A 17,398-nucleotide genomic window follows, 5' to 3' on the forward strand; every position below is an offset into this window, starting at 1 on the left:
GTTGTTAATTTAATCCACCTTTTATGTATTGAGCATTGAGTGATTAAAACGGGGCTATTTCTACGGTCTAGGAGAAGCTCAGTGAGACCGAGCAGGAAGCATCATTCTTGAATGTTTTGGAATAAAGCAAGAGGGAGGAGGGCAGGGGCATGAAGCCCTCTTCCTATCACTGTGGCATGCAAGGAAATGACAGATAATGGAGACTCAGAAGCGTCAGGGGATGGGGTGGGGAGGATCATGAGAAATGTGTTAACGGGTACAATGTACGTTATTTGGGTGATGGATCCTAAAAGCACTGGCTTGACCTCTGCTCAATCTATGCATGTAACAAAACGTCACGTGTACCCATAAATTTGTACAAATAAAAAAAAATCAGTCAATGTGAAAAGGAAAGAAACAAATCTAATCATGCTTTGGTGAAAATTTTTTTTAAAATGTGGCTATCATGAAAATAGAACACGCCCAGATCACTGGGAAGAATGAGACAGAAAACTTCAACAGCACGTATTATCACAGAACCAAGTAAGAGGGAGAATTGTGAGCATACTGAAAAACTCATAGATGTGATTAATCCACGTGGACTGCTAAGCTAAAAGAACTAACAAATAGCAATCAATTTTTCCTACCATACTGCCCCATTTCAATACTCACTTAAAAAAAAAAAAAACTCAATACAAAAATGGAATAGTCACTGAAATTAGGACATCTGGTTAACAATCTTTTTTTTTTTTTTTTTTTGACATGGAGTCTTACTCTGTCGCCCAGGCTGGAGTGCAGTGGCACAATCCCGGCTCACTGCAACCTCTGCCTTCCAGCTTCAAGTGATTCTCCTGTCTCAGCCTCCCAAGTAGCAGGGATTACAGGCGTCTACCACCATACCCAGTTAATTTTTGTATTTTTAGTAGAGACAGCGTTTCGCCAGGTTGGCCAGGCTGGTCTCGAACTTCTGACCTCAGGTGATCTGCTCCCCCATCCCTTGACCTCCCAAAGTGCTGGGAATACAGGCATGAGCCACCACATCTGGCCCCTCATTAACAAGCTTTAAGAATCGAGGAAATTTTCTCTAATCAAAACAGGGGCACTAGTCATAAAGAGACTTTCCCCACCCACACTGCATTCCAACAGTGGATACTTCAGTAGCCAGACAGGGAAACACTGCCCCTTTGCAGGACAAGAACACCACTGCCCAAAAATTATCCTCCCAGCTTGATATTTAAAGTTTTTTCCAGAATCAAGCAGGTATTAAGAGGGACAAGGAGAAACCAGCCACCTTGTTTCTTGACAAAAAACTAGCCTGCTAGGTAAATGAAACAAAAAAACTTATGAATTACTTTTTTAAAATCCCACTGCTTGCTGTATATAAGAGGGACTTCTAAAGACAGAGAAAGGAAAAAAGTTATGTGTATGAGAAATGGCCTTAAATTATCTCTTTATTTTGTTTGCCTCTGTTCAAACATTTTAAAGGAGAAATATTAAAACTAAAAGCATAAGCAAACATAAATTAAGGCAGGCATGGTAACAGTAATATACAACGACGCCATATTCAGGGTCGAGTGCATTAAATGGGATTTTAAAATCTTATTTTGATAAAGGGCACAATTCACAATGAACATATAAAACTCATAAATCTCAACAATCAAATAATATGGGGTTGGAATACATAACAAAATGGCAGAAAGAGAAAAAAAGTGTTCTCGGAGTGGGAGGATTTTAAGATTGCACCTCGGTCTTGAATAAACCAACTACATAAAAATAATAATATAGGCTATTTGAACTACATTGTTTTTGCAGACATATGTCAAACTTTGGTTTTCCAGAGAATATTTCTCAGTTTTTTCTCAAATATCCATGGAACTGCAGCAATAATCAATCATATATGAGGCTATTGAAAACTCATTAAATTTCCCCCAAAGAAAGCAGAAATTATACAAATAATATTTCCTGACAATTAAATGAAATTAGACTTAAGTAAAAATGATTTTCAAAACAGCAAAAATAAACTAACCACTAGAGAATAGAAAATACTCTCTTAAAAGGAGCTCACTGGAAAAAAATTTCATAGGTTAAAAAAAATCAATATTAAATTATTAACTAAAGCCCTGATATAAGTAGACACCTGTGTATCCCAGGAGAGATGGCACAGAACAAGAATGGAAATGTCTCCATCATAATATCAGTCATGTTTCTAAGTCATCCTGGAAAAGGAAAATTCTAGCTCCATAGTTAAGAAGGTATGGATATGGCTGGGCGCGGTAGCTTACGCCTGGGTGGTGGTAATCTCAGCACTTTGGGAGGCCAAGGCAGACAGATCACGAGGTCAGGAGATCAAGACCATCCTGGCTAACACAGTGAAACCTCATCTCTACTAAAAATACAACAAATTAGCCAGGCATGGTGGAACATGCCTGTAGTCCCAGCTACTCAGGAGGCTGAGGCAGGAGAATCGCTTAAACCCAGGGCAGAGGTTGCAGTGAACCGAGATCATGCCATAGCACTCCAGCCTGGGCAACGAGAGTGAAATGCTATTCAAAAAAACAACAACAACAACAACAAAAAAAAAAACCTGAAAGTATGGATTGTGCTGGATTCAAATTATAGTCTCTGTGATCACAAATTATTTTTAACATTTTAATAAACATTTGAAAGAAAGTTGCTCTCAGTATTATTTATTATCGAAATCTAGACAAAATGAAATCTGCCTCACAATTACTATCAAGATTCCAAGGCTCTAAAACCAGAAAGGGAAACTTGGTTGCAACATTTCCCAAAATAGATCCCGTACTATGTTAGTAAGTGCTAGGGTGTGAACAGGGAGGTGGAGGAGGCAGGAAATTCATAGCCAAAGTGCTTAGAAAATGTTGAGTTAAAGAAAATGAAAATATTTCCATGAATGCACGATTTCTCAGATTCTTTAATATTTCAATATGCATTGTGAACTGTTAGGAGAAAAACTAGCACAAGTGCTTCATAAATTTAGATGACCATTAAACTTTTTTCTCTAAACATCTCAAGAGACTGAAGTGCTACAGAATATGTGTTGGGAAACACTGTCTGGCTGAATTATTTCTATCAGCTTGTGCTCTCGTGCGCTCTCTCTCTCTCTCTCTCTTTCTCTCTAAATCTATTTGTTTCACATTTTATTATGGTCACATGGGTCCTTGCCAGTGGTGAAGCTTTCTCAATAAAAGCCTAAACATAAACTCAGTCAATTAATTTTTTATAGAGGTACCAAGAACACGCAGTGGGGAAAGAACAGTTTCTTCAATAAATGCTGTTGGGAAAACTGAATATCCACATGCAGAAGAATAAGAATTACCCCCTTACATAAGAATCAACTCAAAATGGATTAAAGACCAAAGCATAAGACCAGAAACTGTAATTCTACGAGATGAAAACATAAGGTAAAACGCTTCATGACATTAGTCTGGGCAGTGATTTCTTAGATACGACCCCAAGAGCACAGAAAAAGAAAGCAAAAATAGACAATAGGATTTCACCAAACTAAAAAGCTTCTGCAGAGCAAAGGAAACAACTTACAGAGCAAAGAGACAACCCACAAATTGGGAGAAAATATTTGCAAATCATACATCAGATAAAAGGCTAATATCCAAAATATGAAAGGAACTCAAATTACTCAGTAACAAGAAAAGAAACAACCCTATAAAAATGGGTAAATGACCTGAACAGGCATTTCTGAAAAGAAGACATACAAATGACCAACAGGTACATTAAAAAATGCTCAATATCTCTAATCATCAGAGACATGCAAAATAAAACCACAATGAGATACCACTTCATACTTGTTAGATTGGCTATCATCAAAAAGATGAATGATAGCAAGTGCTAGTGAGGATCTGGAACCCTGAACACCGTTGGTGGGAATGCAAATCAGTGCAGCTATTTTGGAAAACAGTATGACGTTTCTTCAAAAAACCAAAAATAGAATTACCACATAATCCACCTATCTCACTTCTAGATATATATCCAAAGGGATTGAAATCAGTACATCAAAGACATGTCTGTCTACACCCCTATGTTCTGTGCAGCATTATTCACAAGAGCCAAGCTACGGAAACAACCACAGTGCCCATCGATGAAGATATATATATGGAGATATACATATACATACACACATACATATGTACATACATACACAATGGTATACTGTTCAGCCTCAAAAAGCAAAAGCAGGAAATTCTGTCCTTTGAAACAACATGGATGAGCCTGAAGGACATACACCAAGTGAAATGCTGGGCACAGAGAGACAAATACATCACGTGATCTCACTACACATGGAATCTAAAAAAGTCAAACTCACAGAAGTAGAGAGGGGAATGGTGGTGACCAGGGCCTGGAGGAGTGGGAACAAGGGGGAGGAACGGAGAGATGTTGGTGAAAGGGTACAACATTTCAATTAGACAAGAGGAATAAGGTCTGGTGATCTATTACATAGTGTAGTCATCGTAGCTCATAATAACACACTGAATTATTTCAAAATCACTAAAAGAGTAATTTTAAGTGTTCTCACCACAAAGAAATGATAAACATGTGAGGTGATAGATATGTTTATTAATCTGGTTTGATCAATCTGTAACATATACATGTACCATATAAATGTAAGCAAATACTATTTGTCAATTAAAAATGAAATAAAACTTTTTAAAATAAATTAAAAATAAATAATAAACACAACCTGTAAAAAAAAAAAAGAAAAAGAAAAAGAAAAGGGAAAAGGGGGGAACAAATACATGAAAAACAAAAAGCAGTAATCGTCATTCTGTGATGTTACAATTAAGCTGTAGCTCTTTGGTGCCTGATACCGAACTTTAAAAAAATAATAAAATCTAGATTTTATAAATCTGTTATGGAGAAACAGGTTAGGCAGAAGGTTGGTCTATAGAAGTCACCAAGCACTATCAGCTATGAGAGGAAAAAAGTCAAAAAGGTATCTTAGGGCACTGTCCTTCAAAATAGTGTCACTGGACAGGTTCCCAGGCAGCAAATGTGGAAGAAGGCAAAGCCTCAAAGTCTTCTTCTCTCATGGGTTCTCTTTTAATTTATTATTACATTTTTCAAAATGACATTACAAATCAACAAATGCCTAATAATCTTTTAGCTTAAGCTCACTGCATTAGTGCATTCTCATGCTGCTAATAAAGGCAGACCTGAGACTGGGTAATTTGTAAAGGAAAGAAGTTTAATGGATTCACAGTTCCATATGGTTGGGAAGGCCTCACAATCAGGGTGGAAGGTAAAAGAAGAGCAAAGACAAGTCTTACATGGCAGCAGGCAAGACAACGTGTGCAAGGGAACTCCCCTTTATAAAACCATCAGATCTCACAAAAATCATTCACTATCACGAGAGTAGCATCGGAAAGACCTGTCCCCATGACTCAATTACCTCCCACTGGGTCCCTCCCATGACACATGAGAATTATGGGAGCTACAATTCAAGATGAGATTTGGGTGGGGACTCAGCCAAACCATATCACTCATTTTCTGTAAACTGCAATTCACAGATCAATCTCCCCGCACCCCTCAGTGAAATCTCCCTCCTGTTGGACCTGCCACCAGGTCCAGCAAGTAACTAACACTTCTACTTTTAGGGGATTATTTTGGCTTCAGTCATATAAAAGATTGCTAGAAGTAAACCAAATATAAATTTCTGTTGGATTTCCTTTTGCAAAAATGTTTTTGTACTGTTCTTCTAACAATGGTCTCCCACCTCAAGCCCAGAAAAGTTACGCCTAACTGGATATTGTGGGGATCATTGACGAGAAAAGTGGGACCTCTGAATGTATGTGCCAACTGACTGTAATTACAGCCCTGTGGAAGCCACAAGGGTGGGTTTCTTTATGAAATCGTGAATGAGTTCAAGGCAATTGTGGGAACCCCCAGAGAGACTGACTTCTTAAAAGAAAATACTGTCTGTGAACATACCAAGCTGATAACCTTAGCCTGCAGCTTCATCCTGTGTCTCTCCACAGGAGTCCTCAGTGTCCCTTTCCTTTATCAACTACTCCCTTAAAACTTCGATGAAAGACTTCCTTGACCTCAGCAGGGTAACCTGCTGATGGCTACTGATAAAGTGTGAAGCACTATGTACTCAAAAATCATTCATTTTCTATTGTTCATCCCTACACGGCTGCACTCTCTGTTCCCCTAATTTAGAAGAAAGCCCATTCCTAAGGAGATGGCCTATTTTATTTGTATACTGCCTAGATCTCAGTTGTCACTTAAATACACTCATCAGAGAATCAAAGACTTCTTACCACAAGAACAAATAACACCCTTAAGCTAAATAAAAGCCACAAGAACATGCTGCAGGGATGTTCTGATGAGCTTTCTCAAACAGTCCCAGTCTGCCGATATTATACTCCCCAAGTTAAAGGAACTTAACTTTAAAAATGTGAAAAAAGATTAATCTCTAGATATCTGCTCACAGATTTGCCAATTATAAAGAAAAGATCGTTTTAATATTCCTTGTCCATAAACAATAAACAAAGCCATAGTATGATGATTTGGAAAAGAGAGTAAGAAAAAAAAACAATCGTAATCAAAGACCCTAAGAAAATCATCATTAGCCTTTGTAATTTTGGAGGAGGGGTCTTTCATCTGGATTTGTTTTTACAAAGTGTTAATTTTAGTATACATTATGGAATGGGCATCTTCCAATCAGTCCAAGAGAGAAAATAATCACACATCATCTTAAAAAATAATAAATGCTTCAATGGTTACCATCTAATATTGCTTACCAGACAGAGACACTGCTAAAATTTTCCATATAGCAATTATTTAATCTTCAAAATAGCCTGTGTAGTCGCTGCTTTTTTGTTTCCAATGTTACAGACGAGAAAACCAAGGCTAGGAGAAGTTAAACAGCTTGCCCGTGGCTACACAGCAAGGAAACTCAACACCTAGACTAAAATCCAGGCCTGTCTGACCTCAAAGCTTTCTTTCATTCTGCCCAAGACCCTGGAATTCAGATGTCCTTGTGGTCAAAGACTTTACCATTCACGAACATGTTGGCTCCTCAGAATGGCTTTCCATGTTCACCTCCTCAACATCAAGAACCTTTACTGAGGCCTGTCTTTTGCTTGGCCCATACAAGGATGGATCTCTGTCTATGGATTACATGACAGTGTTGATTTATGACCTGCTCATTGCGTCTTTGATCTGCTGCATATACGTGTCAACATTTTCCACTTGACACTTCTTAAACTCATTTATTGAGTCATTTATAAGATTTTGTGCATGGGGCATTCTAATTCATTTCTTTCTTTCTTTTCTCCGTGTCTCTCTCTCTTACACTCCCCCCCCCGCCACCACCATCTCTGGAGATAACAGTATTCATATCTTACACAGTGGGTATATGTGTCTGGTAAAAATTCTGCTCTTATTCTTTAAGATCCTCAAGCTCTCCCAATACCTGGACCCTATTCATGACCACTTTTTGTGTGTGTGTGTCTTGTCAATTCATGCAGTTATAAGTTCTCAGTGAGATTTCAATTTTTTTACCTCCTAAAATATTCATCAGAAACTCTCTTGGGGTCCCATTTTCAACCAATACTACTGGCTACCTAGGGGCTATTTATAACATAATTCTAATACTTTAACGAGTATTGCTAACACTTTAACAATCATTACAATTACAGATAACTTGATACAGCTGATTAAAATAGAGCTCTTTTTGTATGCTTCAGAATTACAATAGCGTATTTCTTTCTTTTAGCTGTATGTTAACACTATAATATGAACAACTACCAATAGACTTGCTGGCAAGCATCTGGAAGATATCCACTTGAAAGAACCAAATACTAATTCCCTTATTATAAGAGAATAATACAATCTTGAAAGTTTCTAAAGTGTATTCATGTTGAAAAACATCCAACATACAAGTGTTTCGCTATAAAAATGTCTGTAATTATTAAATGTAATCCATATTATAAGAGACTTGCAAATTATGAATTCCACATGGAAACGTATTTTCTACCCCTCACCATGACCCCCAAACATACAGTTAATTCTGCCCTTGGGGTATCATTCACATTTAATTTATCACTGATCTGTTGGAAGAAAAACTGTTTCTCCTCAGGACATGTCCAAAAATAAAAATGACTAGTGTGCATTACAGAATGTGCTCCTTCTGTCCATGATGGGAGGAAGAGTTTTTTTAAGAGAAGTCACAGAGTCAATTATTGTCTTAAGCCTAGAGAGGACAAAGACCATGAGTTATTGGAAACGTAAAACCTTAAACTGAGAATACACATTTGTCACTTTCAAGTCACAAATTATCTTTCTAACCCTGTTTTGCTCATTTAGGAGAAATAAGTTTTCCCACTTTCTCATTAACTCTCTAGAAACTTCCCTGGTGGAAGACATTCATAGTCAATAGGCTACAACTAACAATAAAAGTCATAAGCAGTTATAGCTTATTGTAATTAATAGGAAAAGTAATAGTTATTAATGTTAACAGTAACAAGCCAATAAGCATTAATTAACAAGACTCTCTTTCCCTCTCAGTGAAACTACGTGACTGGTGGAGAGAGGGGTCCTCTTTTTCGTGTTTTTGTTTCCTTTTAAGATGAAATCATCTCCTCATTGACCCCCTCCCCACCCACACTGGGTGGCTCTTAGAGTTATTTATCAACTGCAAACTTTAGACCCTGTGCTCTGATCTGAATCTGTGTCCAGAAGGTAACCAGGCCCAGAGGCAGGAGATAAACAACCAAGTGTCATCAAGTCAAGGCTGGGTTGAAAGGGTTACACAATTTGAATCAGCCTGTAGGCACCTAGCAAGAATCCATCAGAGACTCTTGGGGTAAGAATTAGACCATGTTTGGAAAGAGACAGTATCCCTCAGCTGAACTACATCCACCGCACTCAGAATTAAAGATATAAACTGTGGGTTGGAGATTTGAATTCAACCATTAGAGATGTCTGCATCATCACACAATGATGACTACACGTACTCATAAAACAGGATTGCATGTTTTAGTAGCTTATGAGTGCCATAGCCAGCAAGGACACTGATCTGACCCCAGAGCAGAAATTCTGAATTTCTTCTACACTTCTCTACAGTGAAGTAGAAAGACCACCGGAATAGACCTCAAAGGCCGACATCCGGTTCCTGGATGGCTGCTAGCTAACGGTGGGACTTCTGGCCTCAGTTTTTGCATCTTTAAACGTTAAGGGTGAATTAGACAACTTCCCCAATCCCTTTGAATTCTAATGCTTTAGACGAATGCCCACCAGGAACCTTATCAGAGATCAGGAACCTTATCAGAGTCCAAGATATTCTAAAAAGTGAAAAGAACAGTGTCCTAGATCCATGATCCTTTACCCAACGGGAAAGGCAGACACAAAACACATTTAAAAATGAATCCCCTTCCCTAGTAGACTTTTTTTTTTTTTTTTATAAAAAATCTTGCTCTGTCACCAGGCTGGAGTACAGTGGCACAATCTCGGCTCACTGCAACCTCTGCCTCCTGGGTTCAAGTGATTCTTCCGCCTCAGCCTCCCGAGTAGCTGGGACTACAGGCGCGTGCCACCACACCCAGCTAATTTTTGTATTTTTAGTAGAGACGGGGTTTCATCATGGCAAGAATGGTCTCGATCTCTTGACCTTGTGATCCGCCCTCCTCGGCCTCCCAAAGTGCTGGGATTACAGGCATGAGCCACCGCGCCTGGCCTGACTTTTTTTTTTCTTTTCTGTTTTTTTGTCTTGTTTTTGTGAGTATCACTCTGTTGCCCAAGAGGGAATGCAGTTGTGCGATCCTGGCTCACTGCAGCCTCAACCTCCTGAGCTAAAGTGATCCTCCATCTCAGCCTTCTAACTAGTTGGGTCTACAGCCACACACCACCAGGCCTGGCTAATTTTTGTATTTTTTGTATCGATGGGGTTTCACCATGCTGCCCAGACTGGTCTTGAACTCTGGGCTCAAGCAATCCTCTCACGTTGCCCTCCCAAAGTGCTAAGATTACAGGAGTGAGCCACTGTGCCCAGCCCACAGTAGGCTTTTCATGTGCAGTGTTTCACAGGCAAGACCGTAAAAACAGCTGTTGAAGGGAATCATGAATCTTGCCTGTTCTGTGTCCCTAAAGGCAACAAAACATGTTTTATAACAAATGTGGCTTGTTACAGCCTAGCTTGTGAAGCACATTACTTGGATTAACTTCTTGAGCTCTCTGAGTGTGATACACAAATAATACTAGTTGTGTCTCTTTTGCAATCTGGAAAACAGTAAAAATCTCTCTTTAGGCAAGACAGCAGACGGAGAAGAGGACAGATGCACTTTCACGAAGCGGTGAGCCAAGTGGTTCAAGATATGCCTTCTCTATGAGAAAAATTTCCATTTATACCTGCACATTCCTTTTGAAGGAAAAGATGTCCTTGGTTATTATCTTTTCCAACTCCTTATCACAGCCTTAAAATGAAAACGCACATCCTTCAGGCGAAGTGACATAGATACTCCTATACACACATATGATTATAAATATGCTAATAACATTTTACATGAACACTGAAGATGAAAGTGCTTTATAGAAGATACTGGAGCTCGTTTATCCTCAGGATATCCATGAAATGGCTAGTGGTAAGGGATAGTTTGCCAGCTTTTTCAAATGACAGAAAACTGCATGGTTTAAGCAGTCCATTTGCTCACGATTGTCTTGCGAACTTTTTGCAGGGCCTTATGGAAGACAGAAACGCTAACTGTGAGCCCTCACTGACTTCTGCTGCACTCCCTCATAAAAAAAGATTGTGGTTCTCTGTTGCAAGGATCTAGTGTTTTATTGCCAAACTTTTCTCTTCCACCCTGGATCCTTCCAGCGGCCTCCAGCTCACGGCCATCGGAAGCACTGGAGATGCTGGCGTGGCTGCTTGCATGCAGACCCCTAAGTTTCCCAAGTTCTACCTTCTTGCCTTCTCCCCTGCTCTGAACCATTGAATTTTCTTCAGATTTGCATCTCGGCTTACTTGTATGGTCTTACTCCCCATACACCTCCAACCTACTTCATACTTAGCTTGACTTTTTAAAGATAGTCTCTTAAGAAATGTCCCCATGTCCTGCCCCAGCTTGCAGACCACTCGGGCCTTCAGAATGTCACTGATCAAGGCCCAGCCTTGCGCTCTGTCCAGGGAAGAAGATGGGACACATAGTAAGCCACCAAGTCAGTGACAACACAGCCTGGCTCCCTTAGGAAGGCTATAGTTTCCCTACACCCCTCTACACCCCCGATTAGGATGTCAGGGTCTCCTAAATGTTCTCAGGAAAACCTCGGAGAGCCCCTCCAGTCCTGCTGGAGCGACGCTGTAAGCAGGCAGTTACCATGAGGGCTGTGTAGGTATAGGGGTAGTGGTAGGCCAGGTAGCAGACATCCTCATCGTGTGGGAAGCTGACAGCAAAGGTGAGGGTGTAGTAGCACTTTCCAGATGCTCCACCTGCAGCAGCTCTACTCTGGCGATAGTGGTTTCTAAAGAGAGAGGGAAAGAGAAGAAAATCAAGGAGAGGTGGGAGTCGGTACGGGCTCACTTAGGGTCCTAGGTGCTGTAAATTTCATGTGCTATGTACTGTATGCACACAACGGCCTTCACTTGAAACATGTCTGTGGGTGAGGTTGAGAAAAGGGAAATGTACAAGTGAATTGACTGCCAGGTCATGAGTCAGTTCAGCAACGTGGAGCCTGGCCTGTCTGCCTCTCAATTCTGCCATATATGTGACAGGCCTTTCCTTGCTCTGTCTGAAAATGAGGGCTATACAGTCATTGAGCTAGAAAATCGAGGAAAATGTGAACAGTTCTGTTTTTCCTGGGTTTTCGTTGCAGACATAAAACCTCATTACCCAAATTTGGGTTCCCCTGATCCCTGTCTCTCCCCAGACCACATAGGGTACACCTCCTTCCTTTCCCCTCCATCTGCCAAGTAGATTTATGAGCAATCATATGATATATCGAGGTCCAAATCAACATTTGACATACGTCATCTTATGTTATTATCGCAGCAACCTATCAGGAGGATGATGAAACAAAAGCTTAAAAAAATTAATTTGCCAAAGGGCTCCAGGCTAAATGGTAGATACCGGACTGAGACCCAGGTCTCTCTGGCTGTAAAGGCTTTGTTCTTTCTACTGTACAATACTTTCTTCCCAAAGGAATATATTTGTCACCTCAAATGTGGCTCAGCTTCTTAAGGCTTGAGAGTGCACATTTTCCTTTATCAAAGATGAAGAACCAATTTTGATACTTCAGAGAACCGTATCAAAGAAAATTGCACCCAAAAGTCCATTCCGAGCAATATTTTCCCCACACGCTGCCAGCTGATGCTGAGACAGCTGCGCAGGCTTTCCTGAGAAATGTTACCATCAAGGCTGCATTATAATGCAAAATACCCCCGGACACCAAGAGATGTAATTCCACCTTTGAACATTTACAACGCTGGCTTACTAGTCCGTTGTGCTTTTGGTTTTATTGGGGGAAAGGGAAGGGGAAGGGAAGAAATAGTAGGTGATTATTCTTGTGTGTTCTTGAGAAATATAAAAAACATGGGTTATCACATGGTAAACATGGGTTTCTGCCTTTTTGCTACCTTCACACCACTCCCAGCCTAAGCAAAAAGCAAGCATGGAAGAAAGAGACAGGAAATCTACTATTTTATTTCTCACACTTTTGTGGCTTTTCAAAATTTATACAACAAGGACCAGGGCTAAGGGAAGCTGGTAACGCACTGATTATGGCCTGCTGCCTTTATCTTGTCTCGGCTTCTGTCAACACGGCAACCTGGAATCTTGGTCACGCTAGGGAAAGGGGCGCACCCCGTAACAACGTAAGCCCCAAGTGGCCGTCACACCCAGGTTTTTGGCATTGTATTCATAGAATCCGTTTCCTTTGTGCCTACAGAAATAGAAATTTCAAAAGGGTGTCTTCCCACATGGTGTGATGTGAATCTCAACGCCCAATTGGGTCTACTGTTCCAGATTGCCCCAAAGTTCTGAAGTTTCTCCAAAAGCTATGACTCTGGTTATTAGAAAATATGTAAAGAAGCAGATGGTGGCTCAGAAAGCATGCAAGTTACATATGCTCTACCTCATTTTTGCTTTCTGATTTCCCTTGTAAAGGCTCCGTGTAAATATACACTCAGTTTACATCTTGCTGAACAAAAAATGCTAGTCAATTACTCCTCTTTACAGGAAACAGCAATTGAAATAAAATGAGCCAGGAATAACCAATCAAAGCATGGAAGAGTGCCTCACTTGTAAGCATATATGTGTGAGTGCACACACACATATGCACATATTCATCAATGTAAAGGCTGACGGAAACAGGCACCTTGTGCCTCACTGTCCCCAGTTCTTCACCTACAAACAGTGGAGACAGAGCCTGCAGCTTGACTCAAGAATAATAGGTATCCCTGAGGGCCAGTAGGGGTGGTCTTATTCGGCATGGGCCTTCCTTCTTTTCAGGTTCCCCACTGCACTATTTAATACACTAAAGTCACATCACAAGCACATTTAGCCTATGCAAACTCAACCTCATCACATTCAACAACAGGAGAGAGCAAGAAAGAGAGAGAAAAAATAAGATCCATGTATTTATCTCTACGTTCTTACCCTCATTCAGACCACACCTGCACTCCAAGGAAAGAGCAGCTGCAGCGAAATGGAAAGAGAAATAAAATGGGCTAACCCCTAGCCCTTGAGCTTCCATGGACTCAAGATTTAAGGGATGTGTAAGGAATTCAAATGGTAGTTTTGACTATGTCAAATCTGCCTTCTCATCCCCAACATACACACACACACACACACACACACACACACACTCTCTCTCTCTCTCTCTCTCTCTCTCTCTCTCTCTCTCTCTCACCTAACATGCTACCCCTGTACATGGTGATGTTAAATTCTCCTGAGCAAGACTAATAGCTCCCTACCAACAAGTCAACCTTCTCCAGGATGGTTGCACACAGCTGGAATTCCAAAAAAAAAAAAAAAAAACCTGAATGTCACCTTATTTAGAATGACTTTCAGCTAAAGGAAATTTAGTTAGAATCCTGGTCTGGGGTCTAAACTCTGGCTGAACCTAAAACAAATGTCAGGCATCCCCACTGGAGTCTCCTGGCAGCCACATTATAGCAGGACTTGTCCAGGAGATGACTCCACTTCCAGCACACCTTCCTCTGCAGAGGCCTTTAAACTTTCCCAAGATCACCTTCTTCAAAGCCAAATGTTTGACAAATCTCTAAAGTGAAACACCTGGCTTGCTACAATTCAATTCACCCATGATAAAGTGAGATCCCATCAACAAGTTCTTTTCGTTTCCCAGTTATGATGTGGACATATCAAGCGATGTTTGCAAGACAGCAATGTTCATCCTTCCCATGTTAAGCTGTTCCCATGTACTTGCTTTGTATGGAAAGCCCTTTCCATCTTTCTTATTTAGCGAAGTCTTAATCCTTCAAGATTCAACTCAAGTGTTTCCTCTTTCAGGAAGCCTTCCCTGATAGTTGCCTTATCACTCGTCCTCTCATGGCCAATAGTTTATGGCAGGGACCTGCTTATTCATTTATCCTCATGCTTCCCACATTGCCTGGACATAGCAGCTATGCAGTTAAAATTTATACAATAAGTGGACCTAAGACTCCAGGAGTAATAATTAGGATGCTCAATGCATTTTATTTCCAATCTTAATGGCATCCTTTCAAGGTGAGTATTAATTATTATACACATTTTACAGATGGAAATTAAGGCTCACAGAGGTTAAGTGTCTACGGGAATTCCACACAAATACAGTAAACAGGATTCAACCCCAGTTACAGGCTTAGCTCAGAAACTAAGATTTTTTTTTTTTATATATATATCACCTGCTTCTTAGGAATGGATAAAAAAGGACAAGATGTCTTATGCCCAACGTAGCAAGTAAGAATCTGAAGTTTTAATCTTCATAAATCAGAGCTCTCGATGAACTTAGAGTTTAAAATAACAGAAAAAAAGTGTAAAATAATTCAGATGAGAAATGATAAATGATCCATATACTATGATTTTTTATCATTGGTATTTGATACAATTAAGATGTTTTTACTCATTATTAAAAATAATTGATAGCATTCATTGAACACCTACTGTGCACCAGACACTGTTCTAATCTTTTTTTTTTTTTTCCAATGGAACACTTCACGAATTTGTGTGTCATCCTTGCGCAGGGGCCATGCTAATCTTCTCTGTATCATTCCAATTTTTTAGTATATGTGCTGCCGAAGTGAGCACTGTGCTAATCTTTACATGTGTTTTATCTCATCATTTTATCTTCAAAACGCTTCTATTATGTAGATACCATTATTACCCCATTTTAAGATGAAGCATCTGAGGTTAAAGAAATTGGTCGAATTTGCCCAAGGTCACACCATTCATAAATGGTGGAAGTTTGAGTCAAAGAACTTCCTCTCTCCAATCTGTTCATCTAGGTGGAGAAGCAGCCTGGTGAAAATCAGGTGTGCTCTTGACGATTAGCTGGATCCTATTGGTCATCTGGGGTCAAAGATGACCTGGGCTGGGAACATCCAGCAACTTCACAGCTAAAATGATTTTTGTTTGCTCTTCTATTCCCTGAACCATTTATCTTTGGAAGAATCTGCACTTTTATCATCATAAAGACTTCAATGAAGCAAGGAACGAAGTACACAAAGGCATAGTTATGAACTCGGGCTATTTTCATTTGTACTTAAAAATATGCTGGAAAGTCATTTTTTTTCCAGTGGGTGCATAACATAAGCAAATGCCATGATGGAGAATGGATTAGATAATCTTATCATGACAATGGCTCAGTTTAACAAGGTGCATCATTTCACTTAACAGGATCTAATAAGGCAGAGCAGCCAAGCTGCCAGGCTTCCCTGTGTCTGCAACGTTTCTAATATTCCATATAACACCAAATCTCTCTCCTGAGATCCCGCGGAAGGATGTGTGATGGCAGAGCTCCTGTATGACATTCATCTTCATGAGTGAGCTGTTCCATCTCCTCTCACGAGCGGAGATAAATGTCAGAAGAGATCAGCCGTTGTGTATTACATGGCCACTCTAAGCGTGCAGCTTCCCTCCCTCTGCCCTTCAGCACCAAAATTACTTTAGACCAGAGCTGGGAGAGAATTCAAAAAGGTGTGAGGCTGTGTACATTAGAGGAAGGAGCAGACCACAGGGAACTAAATAAAAGATAAACTAAAAGGGTCCTGGCTTCCTTTTATGAGAGGCAGGGAAAAATGAATCTGCCCATTACTATTCCTCCTTCTCGAGAGGCATTTTTTATTTTCCAGCCTGCTGGTCTTCAAGGTGGGGAAGAGCAGGGTGTGGAATAGAAGGGGTAGAGGTGTTCTGGGGCTGGGGCAGAATGATCAACTGACCACAGGCAGAAAATATCAGAATTTCTCCTTAAAATGACTATTATCTAGATAGTAACAAAGAAATTAAGTTGTCTACTGTTTAATATGGGGATTGGCATGGCTGTCTCGATGTCAACCTAATGTGATGGGTAATTATAAAACAGAAGATGAAGGTACAGCAATCTATCCACTCATCACTGTTGTATTGCAGGGCTGGAGTATGAAAAACACATTAAATTCTGCATCTACGGTTTTCATATGTTAGTTAAGTATCGATGGTTGCACGGGAGAGGTCTCCAGGGGAAGAAATGGGAACAGCTAGCTCCCTTTCTTTTTCTTTTTCTTTTAGCTTCTGGCAAGGTATTTAAGTTTCTAGAAGCTTACTCTGATTTACAGATTATATTCTAAATTAAACTAAACCTCACAAAATAGACAATTACTTTTTAAAAGAAAATCTGCTTAGAAGTCATCTGTAGATGGTAACATTAAATTGCAATCAAAATGACCAGAAAATGGCAGCATGGACATGGCTACCCCAATATTTTAGGTCTTTTGGGGTATTTCTGATTTTTGTTAAAATAATCTAATCAGATCTAGAAAGTTAATCAAAATTTCTCAAAATTACCAAAAAGACCATTTATAGCTATACCTAATGGTAAACTCCATGGCAAAATTCTAGTGTGCCCGGAGCTATAAATAGCATAAAGATGTAACCATTAGGTAGACACAAACCATTATTTGTTTCATCTTTTTCTCCTATTTTAAAACTCATTTTTGTATGTTTTCTTACGTGCGTAATACATTAGTATAGTCATGCATATACACTTTTTAAAAATGCATAAACTTATCTAGTAAGAACACATACACACATATCTGGATTACTGACACATTATCAACATAGTTTGGAGACTTTGCATCTGATGACGACTGGCCCCACAGAGTAGTCAGCCCACATCCTTCACCGCTCATCATTGTTGTCAAGTTCAACTTCTGAGAGAAAACGCAAATGCAAACCCCATTTCTTCTGAATGT

General features: G+C 39.8%; 1 protein-coding gene and 1 non-coding gene across 2 annotated transcripts in view; both read right to left on the reverse strand.

The window, feature by feature from the left end:
• Nucleotides 1-17,398, reverse strand: part of LOC116539496 (cytosolic carboxypeptidase 4-like) — a 435,628-nt gene that overhangs the window by 367,173 nt on the left and 51,057 nt on the right. Inside the window, exon 11 of the mRNA XM_032262484.1 lies at nucleotides 11,331-11,475. Coding sequence (XP_032118375.1) covers nucleotides 11,331-11,475 — 145 coding nt within the window. The remainder of the gene's footprint in view (nucleotides 1-11,330; nucleotides 11,476-17,398) is intronic.
• On the reverse strand, nucleotides 15,149-15,257 carry LOC116539514. Its single transcript, XR_004264098.1, has one exon. It is a non-coding gene; the product is annotated as a U6 spliceosomal RNA (small nuclear RNA).

Source organism: Sapajus apella, unplaced genomic scaffold (genome assembly GCF_009761245.1).
Source record: "Sapajus apella isolate SASKATOON/1434 unplaced genomic scaffold, GSC_monkey_1.0 scaffold129, whole genome shotgun sequence".
NCBI lineage: Eukaryota > Metazoa > Chordata > Mammalia > Primates > Cebidae > Sapajus > Sapajus apella.